General features: G+C 36.6%; 1 protein-coding gene across 3 annotated transcripts; it reads right to left on the bottom strand.

Moving 5' to 3' along the window:
• Positions 1-177: 177 nt before the first annotated feature.
• On the bottom strand, positions 178-12709 carry LOC114163335 (MAG2-interacting protein 2). Of its 3 annotated transcripts, XM_028047583.1 has the most exons (13): positions 12502-12709; positions 12368-12416; positions 12113-12286; positions 11811-12012; positions 11454-11629; positions 9293-10295; positions 7629-8599; positions 5884-5972; positions 5353-5712; positions 4446-5009; positions 3785-4370; positions 3345-3610; positions 178-2996 (listed from the first exon to the last, which is right to left on the bottom strand). In XM_028047583.1, the coding sequence occupies exons 1-13, from the start codon at positions 12583-12585 to the stop codon at positions 402-404; spliced, it is 7119 nt and encodes a 2372-aa protein (XP_027903384.1). In that variant the 5' UTR covers positions 12586-12709; the 3' UTR covers positions 178-401. The 3 variants fall into 3 exon arrangements, with proteins under 3 accessions (XP_027903384.1, XP_027903383.1, XP_027903385.1); XM_028047582.1 differs by having other exon boundaries at positions 3785-5009; XM_028047584.1 differs by lacking the exons at positions 12368-12416; positions 12502-12709 and having other exon boundaries at positions 3785-5009; positions 11811-11912; positions 12113-12236.
• Positions 12710-14929: the final 2220 nt, after the last annotated feature.

Raw genomic sequence — 14929 nt, forward strand, 5'->3', positions numbered from 1 at the left:
ATTTATATCAAGCATAGAATTTATGAGTGAAAAATGCGAGATAGCCTAAGGGGCAACACTGGTTCCCTCGAACAGTGAAACATTTTTCTCCAACGCATATTATTTATTGGATGCCGAAAGTAAATAAACTGATTTTTCTTCTTCTCTTCGTTTAGTAGACAAACAGATGCACAAGTCTGAGTTGGGAAGACAGTTAATTATTAACCAATACACAAGTACACAATTCTCCGCCACCTCCGAATATACATATACATGTATGAAATTTGAAATCTATAACTACCATTCCTTTGACCAAGTAACTCATCTCAAACAAATCGAAATATATGTAAATAGTAGGTCAATAAAAACCCCTGGATCTTAATTGATACAAATGCTACCCCCTAATCAAATTGAAAATGTTATCAACTAACACTAGCAGAAACCAATGGCAATATGGATTGAATAAAACTACTAAGTTTGCCTCTCAAACGGCCAACGGTATTCTTCAATGTTTTACATGTCTTCTCAACCGGGAACTCGCTGATCTGTAGCATTTGCAGCTGCATCTCCAGATACCTCTTAAGACTGGCCCCGGCAATGTTAATGAGACTGAGTGATTCATTACCGTGCATAAATTTTGTGACAAGAAATCCAGCTAGAATATGTTGATCAGCCTTCACAAGTTCTGAAATGAAATTAGGGAAAAGGATCCTTGTGAAAAGAAGCAACTGATTCTCATGATCTTCATTGTTGTGAGTTCCTCTACCTGACACCAGAACTTGTTGAGATTGATTGGATAAGTTTCCAACCAAATAGCAGATATAAGAGAACAGAGTACCATAGGTAGAATCAGTGATGATAGAAGAAAGACATCCAGAGGATAAAATTAAAGTTAATAACTCGTAGTCCTTGCTCCTCGATTGAGGGATGCCTTGTTTTGTGCTATCCTCAACTGCACCCAGGGACTGCAACTGTAATGTTTTGTAGGGCAGCAACAGTGACATCTTCAAAGCCAGAAAGCAATCAATTGGAAATGCCATCTGGATTAAGCTGCAGGCATCATCTTCATCAAGTAACAAAGCATTAGGCTTTAAATATGATTGGTCAATAAGTCTAAGCACATCAGTAAACCTTGAAAGGCTTATGAATTTTCTGAAAATCTCCGCCCAACACACATGCAAAGGGTGAACAAAAACAGAGTCTTCTATCTTCTCTTTCTCAGGATTGTCTACTCCCTCAAGGCTTTCCCATCCCTCGTCCCAATCATCATTGTTCCAGTCATTTCCTCCTTTGGTTGCTTCAGCAATGGTTTCTCCATTTTTCCCTGCAGTGAAAAGTCCATCCCACTCTTCCAAAATAGCCACAAGAGCATCAAAATGGAGATCTTCACGAGCTTCTCCACACAACCCCATAAAGCAAGACACGGCCTTGTCTGCATTCAATAGATCATCAGGGGTAATTTCTATGCTAGGAGAGATTGAGGCCGCAAGCTGAGATGATTTAAGAGCAATCAAAGTATTTGTAACCCTACTAGAAGAGTCTTTGTGATCTGGCAATGACTTGTCAACATCAGTCTCGCTCTTTCTACTAGCAAAAATCAATTCATTCCATTCTTCCCATGGTTGAACATTGGCTAGTATTTCTGTAGAGAAACCCCTAATATTTTTACCCGAGATAAATTGCATTAGCTCTAGCACAAAAACTCTGACCGAACTTGGCAACTGCAAATTGTCAGAGAATTGGACCATTCTTTCCCAAATTACATGTCTAACACATTGCATAACCTTTAAGTCACCTTCTAGCTTGCTTAAAGAAGACAATATATGATACAGGTTCTGGCTCTCATGGGATCCACTGATCAATTCAGACAAAACAGTTTCAAGAATATGCAAATAAAAATGAGGAAGATCCTGAGAACCTTGGCCACAATCAGAAGCTAAACCAGAATCTGATGATGCAACAGTAAAAACCTCTGCAACAGCACCAAACCCACAGCCAGAAAAAATCATAGCTCTGCAGAAACTATAAATTTCTGCAGAAGAATCACCTTTTAAGCCACAAATGACATAGCCACATATGCTGCCCCAGCCCTGACTAGGGGAGATGATATCTTCCATTACCAATTTCATAAAAACCTTCAGGCAATTCATTAAACATTGCGGATCAAAGCAACCAGTTTCTCCTGAACTTTTCTCCAATGCAATTTCCTTCATATCATCTGTCAACCTCATCCAAAAGTTCAGAAGAACAATAAGGCACTCTTGCCATGTTGAATTGTCAGGTAGGAGTCCATATGAACTGAAGAAAGGCAAGATTATGGTGAAATACTGCTTCATGATCCCCAAAGCATCAGGCCGGCTCAAAAGCCTAATATACACTTGGCACAAATCATAACTCTGTTCAAGCTTGTTTATAAAGCCTTGCAGATATTCAGGAGTTCTATTGCTAGAATCAGTAGTAACTTTAGTCTCCAAATCTTTCAGCAAACTTACAACGTAATACCTATAGACATCCTGCCATGACATGAAACCATCAGGCAATGAGTCTCCGTACATATTGACAAGAGCCTGTACCATTTTTGACAAAGCTGACAAGCTACTTTCCTCAATGCATGCATAAACTTCATCACTAAAGCACTCAAAGTACAAACCATGTAGCCCAGCAATATTTTTGAAGTTCAGGTTAGTGACAAAGGATATATTTTTGCATTCTTGCTCGAGGACCTTATAATATCGTGCCAAGCTTATATTGGCATTTACATGATCAACCTGCACCACTGGCGATAAATCTTTGGTATTTTCCTGTTGCAAGTAGCACTCTGATAACAAGCCATATACATAAGCAAGGCGTAGTTTGTTGCACCCGTCAATTGCAGGGTATACAATTGTTGAGATGGTTTCAATGGTTTTCTCACTATTACCAATTATTTCCCCTTTATAACCTGCAACTTCAGCTGTAATATCATCATTGCTCCAAGTATCAGAAACAAGGACAGCACTTAGGTAACGCAGTAGCACCTAAAAGAAACAAAGTAAATAGGTTTCATCAGTGGATTATATTACATTTTATTCAAAGAACTAATTGACTTAAAAAGATAAGCAGTTAAGGATTCGATGAAAAAAATTTCATAATCGAACACCCCTTCAATTGAAACCACTGATGGACAAAACTACAAGTTCATACCTACTTTACACTGATACAAATACTACTTGACACTGAATTTACCAAGAGATTACCAAAGCCAATTACAGAACTTTTACAACAATATATATAGGCTAAGGAACAATAAGACAAATAATTTCATTATAAGCAACATTATTTTCTTCACAGTTTATGTTTCAATGCATTCCTGCAAATCCTCATACCTCGGTACAGTTCAAGTCATAAGTGTCAACCAGTTTTAAAATGTCCTTCAAAATGTGCTTTCTTTCTAACTTTACTGACTCAATGAGAGAGATAACAACATTCTCAATATAGATGGAATCCCTGGACAAAAAGCGCTCTGTCTCAACCCCAGGAATTATTTTTTCTAGTGCTCTGGAATGTTCAGTGAGACGCTTTTGTTCTTCTAACTTCAATTTCCACTCTCTCCAAAATGAGGATTGTACTTTGCCAAGTTTATCCATATCGTCTGAATAAACATATTCAACACATTGTCTTAGTCAGTTACAGATGCAAAAATGTAAGAAAAAAAAAAGTGGGAGAAAGAAACAGCAAACATAAATAAGTATAAAAAAAATGCAATCTAAAGATTCAACTACTGATAAATATACAATTAACAGCAAATAACAAAAAGGACAATCACCAGAACTGGGTGATGCATGCTTTTCCCTAAACCTTCTCTTCAATAGCTCCCTCCGTTGAGAAGGGTCAGTCTTTAGTCCAGAGTTATGTAGTAAGCTGTATGCCATCCCAACACTCATGATACTACAAATTTCTTGATAGTCTTTTCTTATTTTGAGTTGTTCTTCTATAATTTCTACCCCATTGAAGGCATCCACAAGATTCAAAAGATAGGAGCAACCCATTATATCTTCCTCTTCGGTGACTGGTGGCTCCATAATTGATTCTGCTAGAGAGGCAATCAGATTGTCTCTTGGGGCAAATCCATTTCTTGCCAACCAGCACAAAATGGTTACCACAGCTTGTGTTCTGATATTTAGATATTGTTTTCCAGTACTGAGTTTCCTCTGATGCTCTCCTTTCTTACTTAATTCAATCAACCAAGGGAGCTGTGAAGCAGCGAAAGACAGAACTTTCCCATTTTCAGTCAAGATTGATGCCCAATCAACTCGATCGCCAATAGCCAAGGTTTTCGCAACGATGGAAAGCACGTCTCTAGCTTTCTGAAGATGAACATCTTGATTGTCAGCACCAATACCATCAAACTCCTGAAAACAACCATTAACATCTAGTAAATTTTGAAAACTTTGATTTGGAAGGGAGTTTAAAGATGAGCCTTTTACTGAAAATTTGGAAGGATTTGTCTCTGTTGATGTCATCAATATTTCACACTGGCCCTGCATATCTAGATCCTTCCATGCGTGGAGAAGCTCACCAATAGATTCCTCATCACAGTGGCTTAAAGCAAACCCTAATAGCTGCTTTCGAGAATCCACATCCATATTATCAAGGGCAGGGCCTCTTGCAATTGCAGCACATAAATCCCATATGGTACCATGTCCTTTTCTGGCCAAACCAAGACAAAGATCAAATGCCAGCTGTAAATCACCAGAAACTGCAGCTTCTCGAGCAATAGCTTCCTCAACAGTTGATATGTCATCAGCGGACCTCAAGCCAAGAAGTCTGGCAACCTCAATAAGTTCATCAACATGAAAATATGCTCCACTTTGATTTGTGATTGCCATTTTTATAATTTCCATAGGATCTTTTATTTGCCTGAATTGCATGGGCAGAATATTCACTCCAAGGTTTGGAAGTTTAGCAGTAAGTGCATCAATAATATCTGCCTCTGCCTTTACATTTCCACTACTTGGATATAGATTAAGACATTCTCTGGCCTTCCAGATCTGGAATAAATTGTAGCAACATAATTAATCAATTCATGTAGTTGAGGATGGGCTAGCATAAACATAGCTGCTTATAGAAGACTATCAAGAAGAAAAAATGGTGTTTTGAAGTGATTTAGTAGACAGTTAACAAAAGCATAATGTATATTAAACTGTGATTTCAATCACTATTGCAAAGTAGGTAAAAACTGAAAAATCTACAAAAAGTAAAACAGAATACTTTGCCCAATAGTTCTTACATCTGAGCATGGTTGTGATAACATGATGGATTATCGTGAGAAAGGCTAACAAAGATTTTAAGCATTAGATGTTACAGATAATAAGCTGTTAAAGGTAATCTTACTTCAGAGCAAGAAAGGCTTGAAGCTGAGAAGAAGTACTCCCTAGCTGCTTGAATGACAAGGTTTTCAGCCTTCTCAGAAGCCAAAGCAACTGAACTTGTACCCTTCAAGTAATTTCTTGCAAGAGAAAACTTCCCAGCTTTGAGCAGTCCTCTGCAAAATTCAGTCAAAATATACTCTGGGTCCAGGAAAGGAAATGCCTTTTCCCTCAAGTATTGCATATCACGCCACATGCTGGCCCATTCACTATCGGACCGGCTTGGCTGACGACGAATAAATTTAGAAAGAATAAGACGTATAATCTGTTTTACACCCTTTTCATCCAACTGAGCACCTAGGAAAAAGTTTAATGGCTTTGGGACCTGTATAGATCCATAAAACAACAAAGTAAATACAACATAGCTACAAAACAATAACATGAATTGTAGAATCATTCTACAAAATAGTGGAAACAGAAATTGTGCAATTCAAGCAATAGTGATACACACATTGGTTACACAAATTTGGTTGGGTATAGAGGTCAAAATACCAACCTGGTAAAATGCCAAAAGCCTCCCTGCTTCAATGTGACCTTCAGCAGTTTTAAGTCTTCTCTCAAGGTCCTCTACTTGAAATGCACCATCTGTTCAATAATGTACTCATAAACCGATTAGAACTAATGCAACTGAATTAGCCACATGAAATCTACACCAATTCACAACAACACATGCAGGCACACATTGATTTGCAGCATGTGCCATTGGTTAGTTTTGGGATTAAAATTATGTGCACACCTCACCTCAACAACTCAGGTATATGTCAATCAAATATACAACACAGGAAGCAAAACAACATTGGATAACAGAATTGCAAGCAGAACTCTCATCCACACTGAATGACTAAAACAAGAAAAGCCCTTTTCAGCACTGGAGAGAATACAGTGAAAGAAAATGATTAGGCAAGAAGCACATAGCAAAATTTTGTATTCCAGGATCTAACACAAAGAAACTGACACAAATTTGTTACACACAGGACTAACAAGACAAAGGATGTAAATTTCCAAAAGTTTAGAGGAAGATTAGCATGGAAAGCTACAGCCATTTGAAGATTTTTGGGTTATTTTTTCTTTTGATACTAGTAGTCTGAAAAATATACCATGCGCATTTGAAGTATTGAAGGAAGATAGGCACAGAAAACTAGATTCATTACAAGACATTTTCTTCCAGCTCTAATATTCAAGAGATTGATGTAAAGAGTGGAAGTGGCAGTTTGGAGAGCAGAAAAAAAAATTCTTTTCAAGAGATGAGGAGGCAAATATGACCTTAAATATGAAAGTGGTGTGGAAAACAAGCCCATAGTGGCAGTAGTCTAGGATGTAGATGTGGTAGTAGTTGCTTGTGAGTTGAGTTGGTCACAGAGCTCACTGAAGCAGGTTTGGAAAGTTTCATGGTGGGATTCAATGGACTATTGCAGACAAGTGTGGCAGCTATCATTGAGTTGTTGGATGTTGTCTAGTTGTGTTTGGAGCAGGGAAAGCCTATGAATGAAGGTTTGGAACACTTCTTCCATGTCTTTTGCTGTGTTCTTAGGTAAGCATATAGATGCAATGAAAGCACCACATTGACAAGCAGAACTGCCAGCTGTGCCAAGAACTAGGTTGAAACTAGAAAAAAAATGCAATAATGTTGTATTTTCCTCATGCCTATACTCCTCGAGCAGTAAGGCTGGTTCCACGGATTTGGACTACTGAAGCACCCTCTAGAGAAAGGCAAACTAGGAGAATTAAGGCCCAAAGGCCATTACAATAGCCTAATATTTGAGATAGTATAGCGGCCTTCCTGGTGGGTTGTAAATACAGCAGGGTCTATCAGATGTTTGGGTCTGATTACTATCAGGGTCTCATTTTGTTTGTGAAAATTAATGTGACAAAATAATACAGGGATTTACTTTCAGTTTAATAAACATAAAAAGTATGGGAAAATGTTTAAAAATAAGCATGCACAAGATTTAACATAAAACAATGAGCAGGATCATTCCAATGTCAGCCATTTAACTCTGAGTTAAAAAAAAAGAATTAACTACTGGAACGAAACATATGATTTAAGGATCAATTAAAAGTTAAAGGTCTACTTCCTAAAAGGTACAATTTAATGGGTACTTGTACTCTTTTCACTTTTTTCCTTCAGTTGTAATGAAACCCGAGGAAAAATTGATGAGCAATAAATCAACCATGAAGAAATTGTTAAAATTACATCTGAATGTTATTAAGGAATTAGAATAGACCTGAAGCAAAACTCACCATGTAGTTGAGAAACTTTAGATAGTATAGCAGCCATAATACTCCACTTATCTGTAACTGTAGACAAGTATATGCATTGCAAAGCACAATCAACAGCTTCAGCCTCAGTTTTGAAATAGTCATTACTTTGGAAGTTTCTGCACCCTTCTTCAATTACCACCAAGCATATATCCAATTTATTCTCTTCAGAAGTGTCCTTCAACCATCTGACTAAAAATGATTCCTCCATATTTCGATTTGTACAATCAGAAACAATGACATCTCCGAGTAAGGATACCTTGTGAAACTTTTCACGCAGAAATGGAATGGCTCTACTGTGTAACCTTTCGGTTACATTTTCCTCTTTCACTCCCTTAAGCAAAAATTTAAATTTTTCATAGTCTGACAATTCTACCCACTTGGCAAGATTCATGCTGAAGCCCATTTCACTATCATCATCATTGGAGTAAACAATTTGATTCAAGTATAACACATCCTGATGGAACGATTGTAATTCAGATAGGCCTTTGCGAAGAGCAAATTCAAGCAGGCTGAGGCAATTATCCAGCTGTCCACTAAAATCATCCATTGCTCTAGCTCTATTCGTATACCAGTTTGAGAGCTCATCAATTGATGGCCAAGGAAATCCATGGAAATGCTTAACAAAAGGTTCAGTTTTGACTTGTATTAGAATGTCATGGTTTTTAACTGATGCATTAATGAAGTGAACCATCTTCTCACATTCAACCCAATCATCTTGCCTCACGGCAAAACCAGACGGGGGAGATCTCCCAGGAAGAAGCTGCCCATACATTTGTACCGGAACAGTTTCTGGGATGGCAGCTAAAATTTCCAACATAAATAGAGACAAAGAATATGGATGACGCTTGAAGAGCAAGTTTAGTGCTCCAATTTTTCCACTCTCAGCAAGTGATATGGCAGCCTCATTAATAGGCATAATGCGGAATTTGCTATATTCCTGCACAGAAAACCTGCAGAAAACTGTGTCAATGAACTTTGAGTCAGTGGAAACCATTAGAATTATTGAACAATCGCAAATGATCAAATATCCTATCAGTCATTCATTCTAAAAATCAATAATATGATCATATTTTGGAATTATGTATATATACATAGCTCTTAAAGTTTAGTTAACGTGATATGATTCAAGGAAATGGGTATTTGCAACATTGTCAACAAAAGGAAATAAACAGATCAAAGCACGTTAAAGTTTTTAATTGTTGCAATCACAGCCTGGAAGTTGATCTTAAGGAACTTAACATTAAGATTTAAGAAAACATTAAAAAAATAAACAATTTCAGCTTAAAGACTGGTTTTCTTTTATAGGTGTGTGTGTTTACCAGTGTACTGTAAACAAACTGAGAAAATAGATGGTAATGAATTTAACCAAATTAACATTTATTCAATATTCCTCCCACGAGCATATATGCTGAGGTATTCGACAACTATGCCTAATTCATGTTTACTTTCTGTTAAAGAGGATTCTCATTTCCCTATCCTCCACTTTTTTTTATCGGTAAATTTTCCTATCCACTGTGCTAACTTAATGATATTTCAATTTTATTAAAAAATATAAAAAGAAAAACATGTAGACAAAACTTTGAGATTTAACAAAAGCATAAAAAATATAGTTCATGTTAACAAAATAGACATCTGTAACTTGCCTGCCCATGTTTATTCCAAGGTATGTTTCCAGCCTGTCTCTAAATTGTAAGATTTTAAGTCTGGCAAGGCGAAGATTCCATACTTTACTAGAATTATCATCATCTACTACTGAGAATTTATGATGGTCAGTGATGCGTAGACCATAATCTAGCAAAGCCTTCACAGCATCTTCTGTCACTCCAATTCTATCAACACATTCAGAAAGTACAAAATTTTTATCCTTGATATTCGATAAAATGTTCTTTATTTCATTTACTCCATGGCTAGAATTCAACCACTGTGACTTCAGAACTTTTTCTTTATCCAATCCATGACTATCAGCAAAATCCAGAGCAGCCTGATATTTTTTCTTGTTAATCAGTATACTATACATTTCAGGGACAGACTTCTCAGTAAATGAAACAAGGTGCCAGAACAATCTAGAAAGATGAAATTGATTAAGCCTATCGGTAATTATCCAATCTGTCTGATGCAACTCTTCCGTTGACCCATCATGCGAAGCATCACCTCCTTCTTTCAATGATTGACTTGCTAAAAGAAAAACACAGCCCTTATATTTCAGTGCTCTTTCCAAAACAGGTAAAAAATATGCATGATCCTCTGCTGGAACTGTAGAACCATTAAGGATGTCAATCAACATAACCACACCACTCCTGTTTACAATGGCAAGGATATGGTCACACCACCAAGTAAAATCCATAAAATCCACACAAGATTTGTTCACTCCATTCGATAAATCACCAGACATTGCTGAACCATCTCTCTCTCCCAAGACAAACCGGGAGAGTGTGAGGCCTTCTTTGTCCAGCTTAAAAATATGCAAGCACCCTGTCAAATCCAGAGTAGCAACGAATGAAGCCTGTGGTGAGATTAGCACCTTTGCATATGTCAGTAGACCTCTGTAATCTTTTGGCTTTAAATATAACCCCTCAAATTGCAAAGAGAACAACTGCTCCAGTTCTGTACTTGAATTCCTCCGCAACAAAGAAAGATGGCTAGATCCTGAAGATAAATACATAAGTAATCAGTGAAGAACTTGGACAGATAATATTTAATAGATATTAATGACTTGTAGAAACTCTACACTCTATTCTCCATATTCCAAGAATACTTGATTAATAAAAGACGAAATTTTGTTAGAGAATATAATGGAAGAAATGCAGGTGCAGATGATAAAATATGTTTTTGAAATTTGAATCAAGCACACAATATAAGTTCATTAATGGAATTACTCATTTCCATTATCCAAATAAAAAATATAGTTTTCCATGTGTATAAGGCTTGAAATCAGTGAAATCTCTTCCCAAAATTAAACAACAGTGACAAAATCCTATTAGGTGGGTCAACTACATGGATCAAACAATGCCAGAATGTTCTACTGTGAATCATGTCCATAGAGACCATAGACCTCTAACTCTAAATCCTTCTTAATAGTTTTGATGTAGTTTTTCTTGGTCTTCCTCTGGCTCTAGTGATAGGGCTAACCTCCAAATAACTTGGGCTTCTATTAGTCTCTTCACAGTTCCTAAACCAACGAAGGCAAGATTTTAGTGTCTAATACGATCACTTCTAATCCTATCTTTCCTAGTAGGTTCACTTTTAAAACCCAACATTCTCATCTTTAGACCCTTAATTAGATACTTTTAATAGGGCATTAAACATGTAAAAACTTTAATTGTTCGTTAATATGGTCAAAACCTTCTAGTAGATGACAACCCACCAAGACTTTTTTGTGGATTTACTATAATCATTTAAACTAACAGCCAATTTCTCAGATTATAAAGAAAAGTCCTTTTTATACAGCAGAAGAGGTAAAGGTTCATAATGAAAACAAGATTTCTTTCGCTATTGAAAATATTTATTAAGATACTCCATTTATTGCTTTGTTTGCCCTTGTAAAATTGGCTGAAACTGATCAGGTGAAAGGTTAACCCATGACACCAACAAAAGCAAATATCCAAAACCCATCCACATTTCCTGCATAATCTTTCAGCATGTAGAAAGCGAAGTTTCTTCCAGTATATCAGATCAGCAGTCAGAAGTAAAAGAGAGCCTACATTGATTTGTCTATAATATAATAATTCACTGCCTAAATTCAGAACCCACACTTACATAACATAGAGAATAATTGAGAAAATAATCAACCAAAAACATACATACCAGAGTTCTTATGAACAGCCACAAAAAGGTTAAGCTCACTATGGTGGTCAAAGCAGAAAATATTGTTGCAGATATGAATCGTGTGATTAGAAATGTAATTGGGAAAGGTAGAGCCAATCTGGCCACGGCTGATCTCAATTTGCTGAACCAAACCATCTGACGTAACAACAGAGAACCTGCACCTCAAAAGTGCAACATTTCAAACTGACATTCCATCTCCTACGCCAAGTAGTTCTCAATAAAAATTGTTTTGAAACAATTACAGAACGGCCATACTTTCGAGATCGGCAACAAAATAATCACGTTTCCCATTCCTTGAATGGTATATAAAAACACAGAAAAAGAAAAGAAACTTACAAGTAAGACTCGCTTGTATCCAAATCCACATCAGAAAATAGGGAAATAATTGGAGAAGAGACTTTCAGATTTTTCTTCGAGATTTCTGCGACAACTACGCCGCTGAATTTGATAAAATAGAGTGTATCAGAGTCGTCAGCAACTCCAAGAACTTCTTCATCTTCAGACCAAGTTCCTAAACTAAACGTACCAAGACTAGGACCTAACGAACCAATTGCTTATCAGAATCTAATTGCGTTTCAACTATCCAGTACAAAACAAATTTCAGACAGAAATTAAATAAACAAATAAATAAATCTCACTGGTGAAAATGGCGCATGGATTTTGATAGTCGTCCTCTTTACTAAGAATCGTTATCCGATTTCCCGCGGCAACTGCGACGTGTTTGGCTGTGGCGGAAACGAACAGCGACACCAATCTTCTGAGTCTCTTCGGTTGCTTGTATTCGGTCCATTTATCCTTGAGTTGGCTCACACCTTCAGGAAGAAACATTAGTTGGATCCAAACAACAAGCGTTGATCAGGATTGAACGAAGTCAAACAGAAGGCGAGAGTTACCTCGAGAAGAAAGCAAGGAGAAGAAGGTAGCCTTGGTGCTTTCGTTTGCCTGAAATGGAAGAATGGTGAACGGAAGCGACGGAATTAGAGTGCGAATATGAAGAGAAGAAAGAAAAGAGGAAGAAGAGTGTGACCTGTTGTTGGAGATGGAGACGGTCTTGGTGTTGATGAGGGTAATTGGAAGCGTGATGTCGCGTCTCGTAGAGCACCACCTCCATGTGGAAACCGTTGTTCCTGTGTCTTCTCCAAAACCCCGCACCTCAAAAACTGCACCGCATTCGAGTAACAAAGCCGGAGATAGCTGACTTCCGTCTTCCGTTTCCGTTCATTCCCATTTCTCGATCATCGTCATTTTTTGTACGGGTATGCGTATTGGGCCACCGCTCTGCAGATCCCATCTAAGCCCATTTCTTCCTGTAATTTGAACCTGCACCCCCCCTAAAATACAATTTTTTTAAAAATATAAAATAAAAAAAATGCATGAATTATATAATTTCAGAATACAATTTTTCGTTATCCTCATCTGAGCATGTCGATTGAATAAATAAGTAATTAATGGTGATAAGGTAAAAAACCATTAACCAAAGCCAAACACGATTACCATTCACCTTTGGACTAAAAGAATCCCATGTGTTGTGTTGTGTGCACTTAGGAATCTATTTTAATCATGTTGAGCTAAATTAGTGTTTTGTTAACACACAATATATTTTTATTGAGTGTTAATGATTAATGAATCAACATATTAAGATCCTTTTATAATATTTATCTACTAACAATTACTTTTCATATAAAAATGCGTATGTGTGTTATTTTTTTAATATTAAAAGTAAATATAAATATTTTTTAAAATTTTATTATAATTTTTATTTATTTATTTTGTAGGTAATTTTTATATTAAATATACTTATTTATTTTAAAAAATAATAATTATAAATAAATAAAAATAGTTAAATCTAACAAAACGGTTAATTAAAATATAAAAATAATAAAATAAATGTTTAATTCAAAAAATAGTTATTTATTAAAGACTAAAATTGGAAATTAGGGAAAAATCATAGCAAAATCAACAAATCCCAAATGACTACACAATCTAGAATTGCCTTAACATAAATTAAGGCAAAACACTCCCCAATAGGGCAAGATCACAAATGGCAAAATGCTTCAAATGAGGGAAAGATCGCGAAATATAAGGTTTAATAAGCGAACTTGTTCATGGTGGTCACTGTTATCCCTCGCTTGTGTCGCGTTTGACTTTTAGCGGTGGCTCGCATCTGACTACTAACGATGACTCGCATTTGCGACGGTGCTCTTAGCTCGAGTCTGACTTGTGGTGAAGGCTAGCATTTGACTCGTCAACAAGATGGAGTCGTGGTAATGGGAAGGAATTGGAAGTTTTGGTAGTGAGTATTAGTGAAACGAGAGTCCGAGAGAGGAGGAGATAAGACGAGAGTCATGATCTGAGTGAAAGATGAAAATGAAATAAGATGGCTCCCTTCTATGCAATACAACAACAACACTACATTATTTTTAAACTCGAAAAGGGTTGTGGACTGACCTAATGGGTTAACGATTTGGCAAGTCAAGCTAGATCGGGTTTGTGAGTTCAAATTTCTATCTCAACCCGACTTTTTGGGGCGAGCTAGCAAACTGGCTTGTTGGACCTAACTCATTCTAAAGGCTCATTGTTATCATTTTCTAATGTTTAGAAAGTATAGGAGTAACTAACTTCCTAATCACGAGATTGGACGTGATGTATCTTAACTCTTTTTTATTTATGTTACTCAATATTTTTTTTTTGGTTAAATATGTTTTTGGTCCCTCAAGTCTTAGTGAATTTTGGAAATAGTTCCTCTTCGAAACTTTATATCAATTTAGTCCTTCATCTTTAGAAATGTGTGGATTTAATCCCTCTTACCAAATTTTTTTAAGTTTATTTGACATTTTAAATGCATTTTATGATAATATTTGAGTTAGCATTAAAGCGAAAATGTGTCAAACGGTGTAAACAATGCAAATACTATCATGACATGCGCTTGAAACGTCAGATAAACTTAACAAAATTTGGTTAAAAGGACTAAATTCATGTATTTTTAAAGATAAAGGACTAAATTGGTTGAAAGTTTTGAAGAATGACTAATTTCAAATTTCACTAAAACTTGAGGGATCAAAAACATATTTAACCCTTTTTTCTATTGAAAAAATAAAAAGAATAAAGAAAAGAAACAAAATTAGAAAATCAAAAAAGAATAAAGAATAAACAATGGCCTTATTGAAAATGGGAGCGAGCTCCAAGAGTCAGTTGGAAAAAACAGTAGCATGCTCGGGTGGTTGCGCGAAGGAGATTCTAGGGAAGCACCGCAATTTTGGGAGGCTTCGACGAAGATGGCAGTAGTGGCGTAAGGTTCGACAATGCATAATTTCGGGGAGGGGGGTTACGCGACAATCCTTACCAGGGATGACCTAGTCCGACGATGAAACCAAAAAATGTAGGGTTCATGCAAGTGCGAGAAACTCGTTAAAGGTGAGAAGAAGTTGACCAGAAGCTCGTGGCAACCATAATGG

This window comes from Vigna unguiculata, chromosome 9 (genome assembly GCF_004118075.2).
Source record: "Vigna unguiculata cultivar IT97K-499-35 chromosome 9, ASM411807v1, whole genome shotgun sequence".
NCBI lineage: Eukaryota > Viridiplantae > Streptophyta > Magnoliopsida > Fabales > Fabaceae > Vigna > Vigna unguiculata.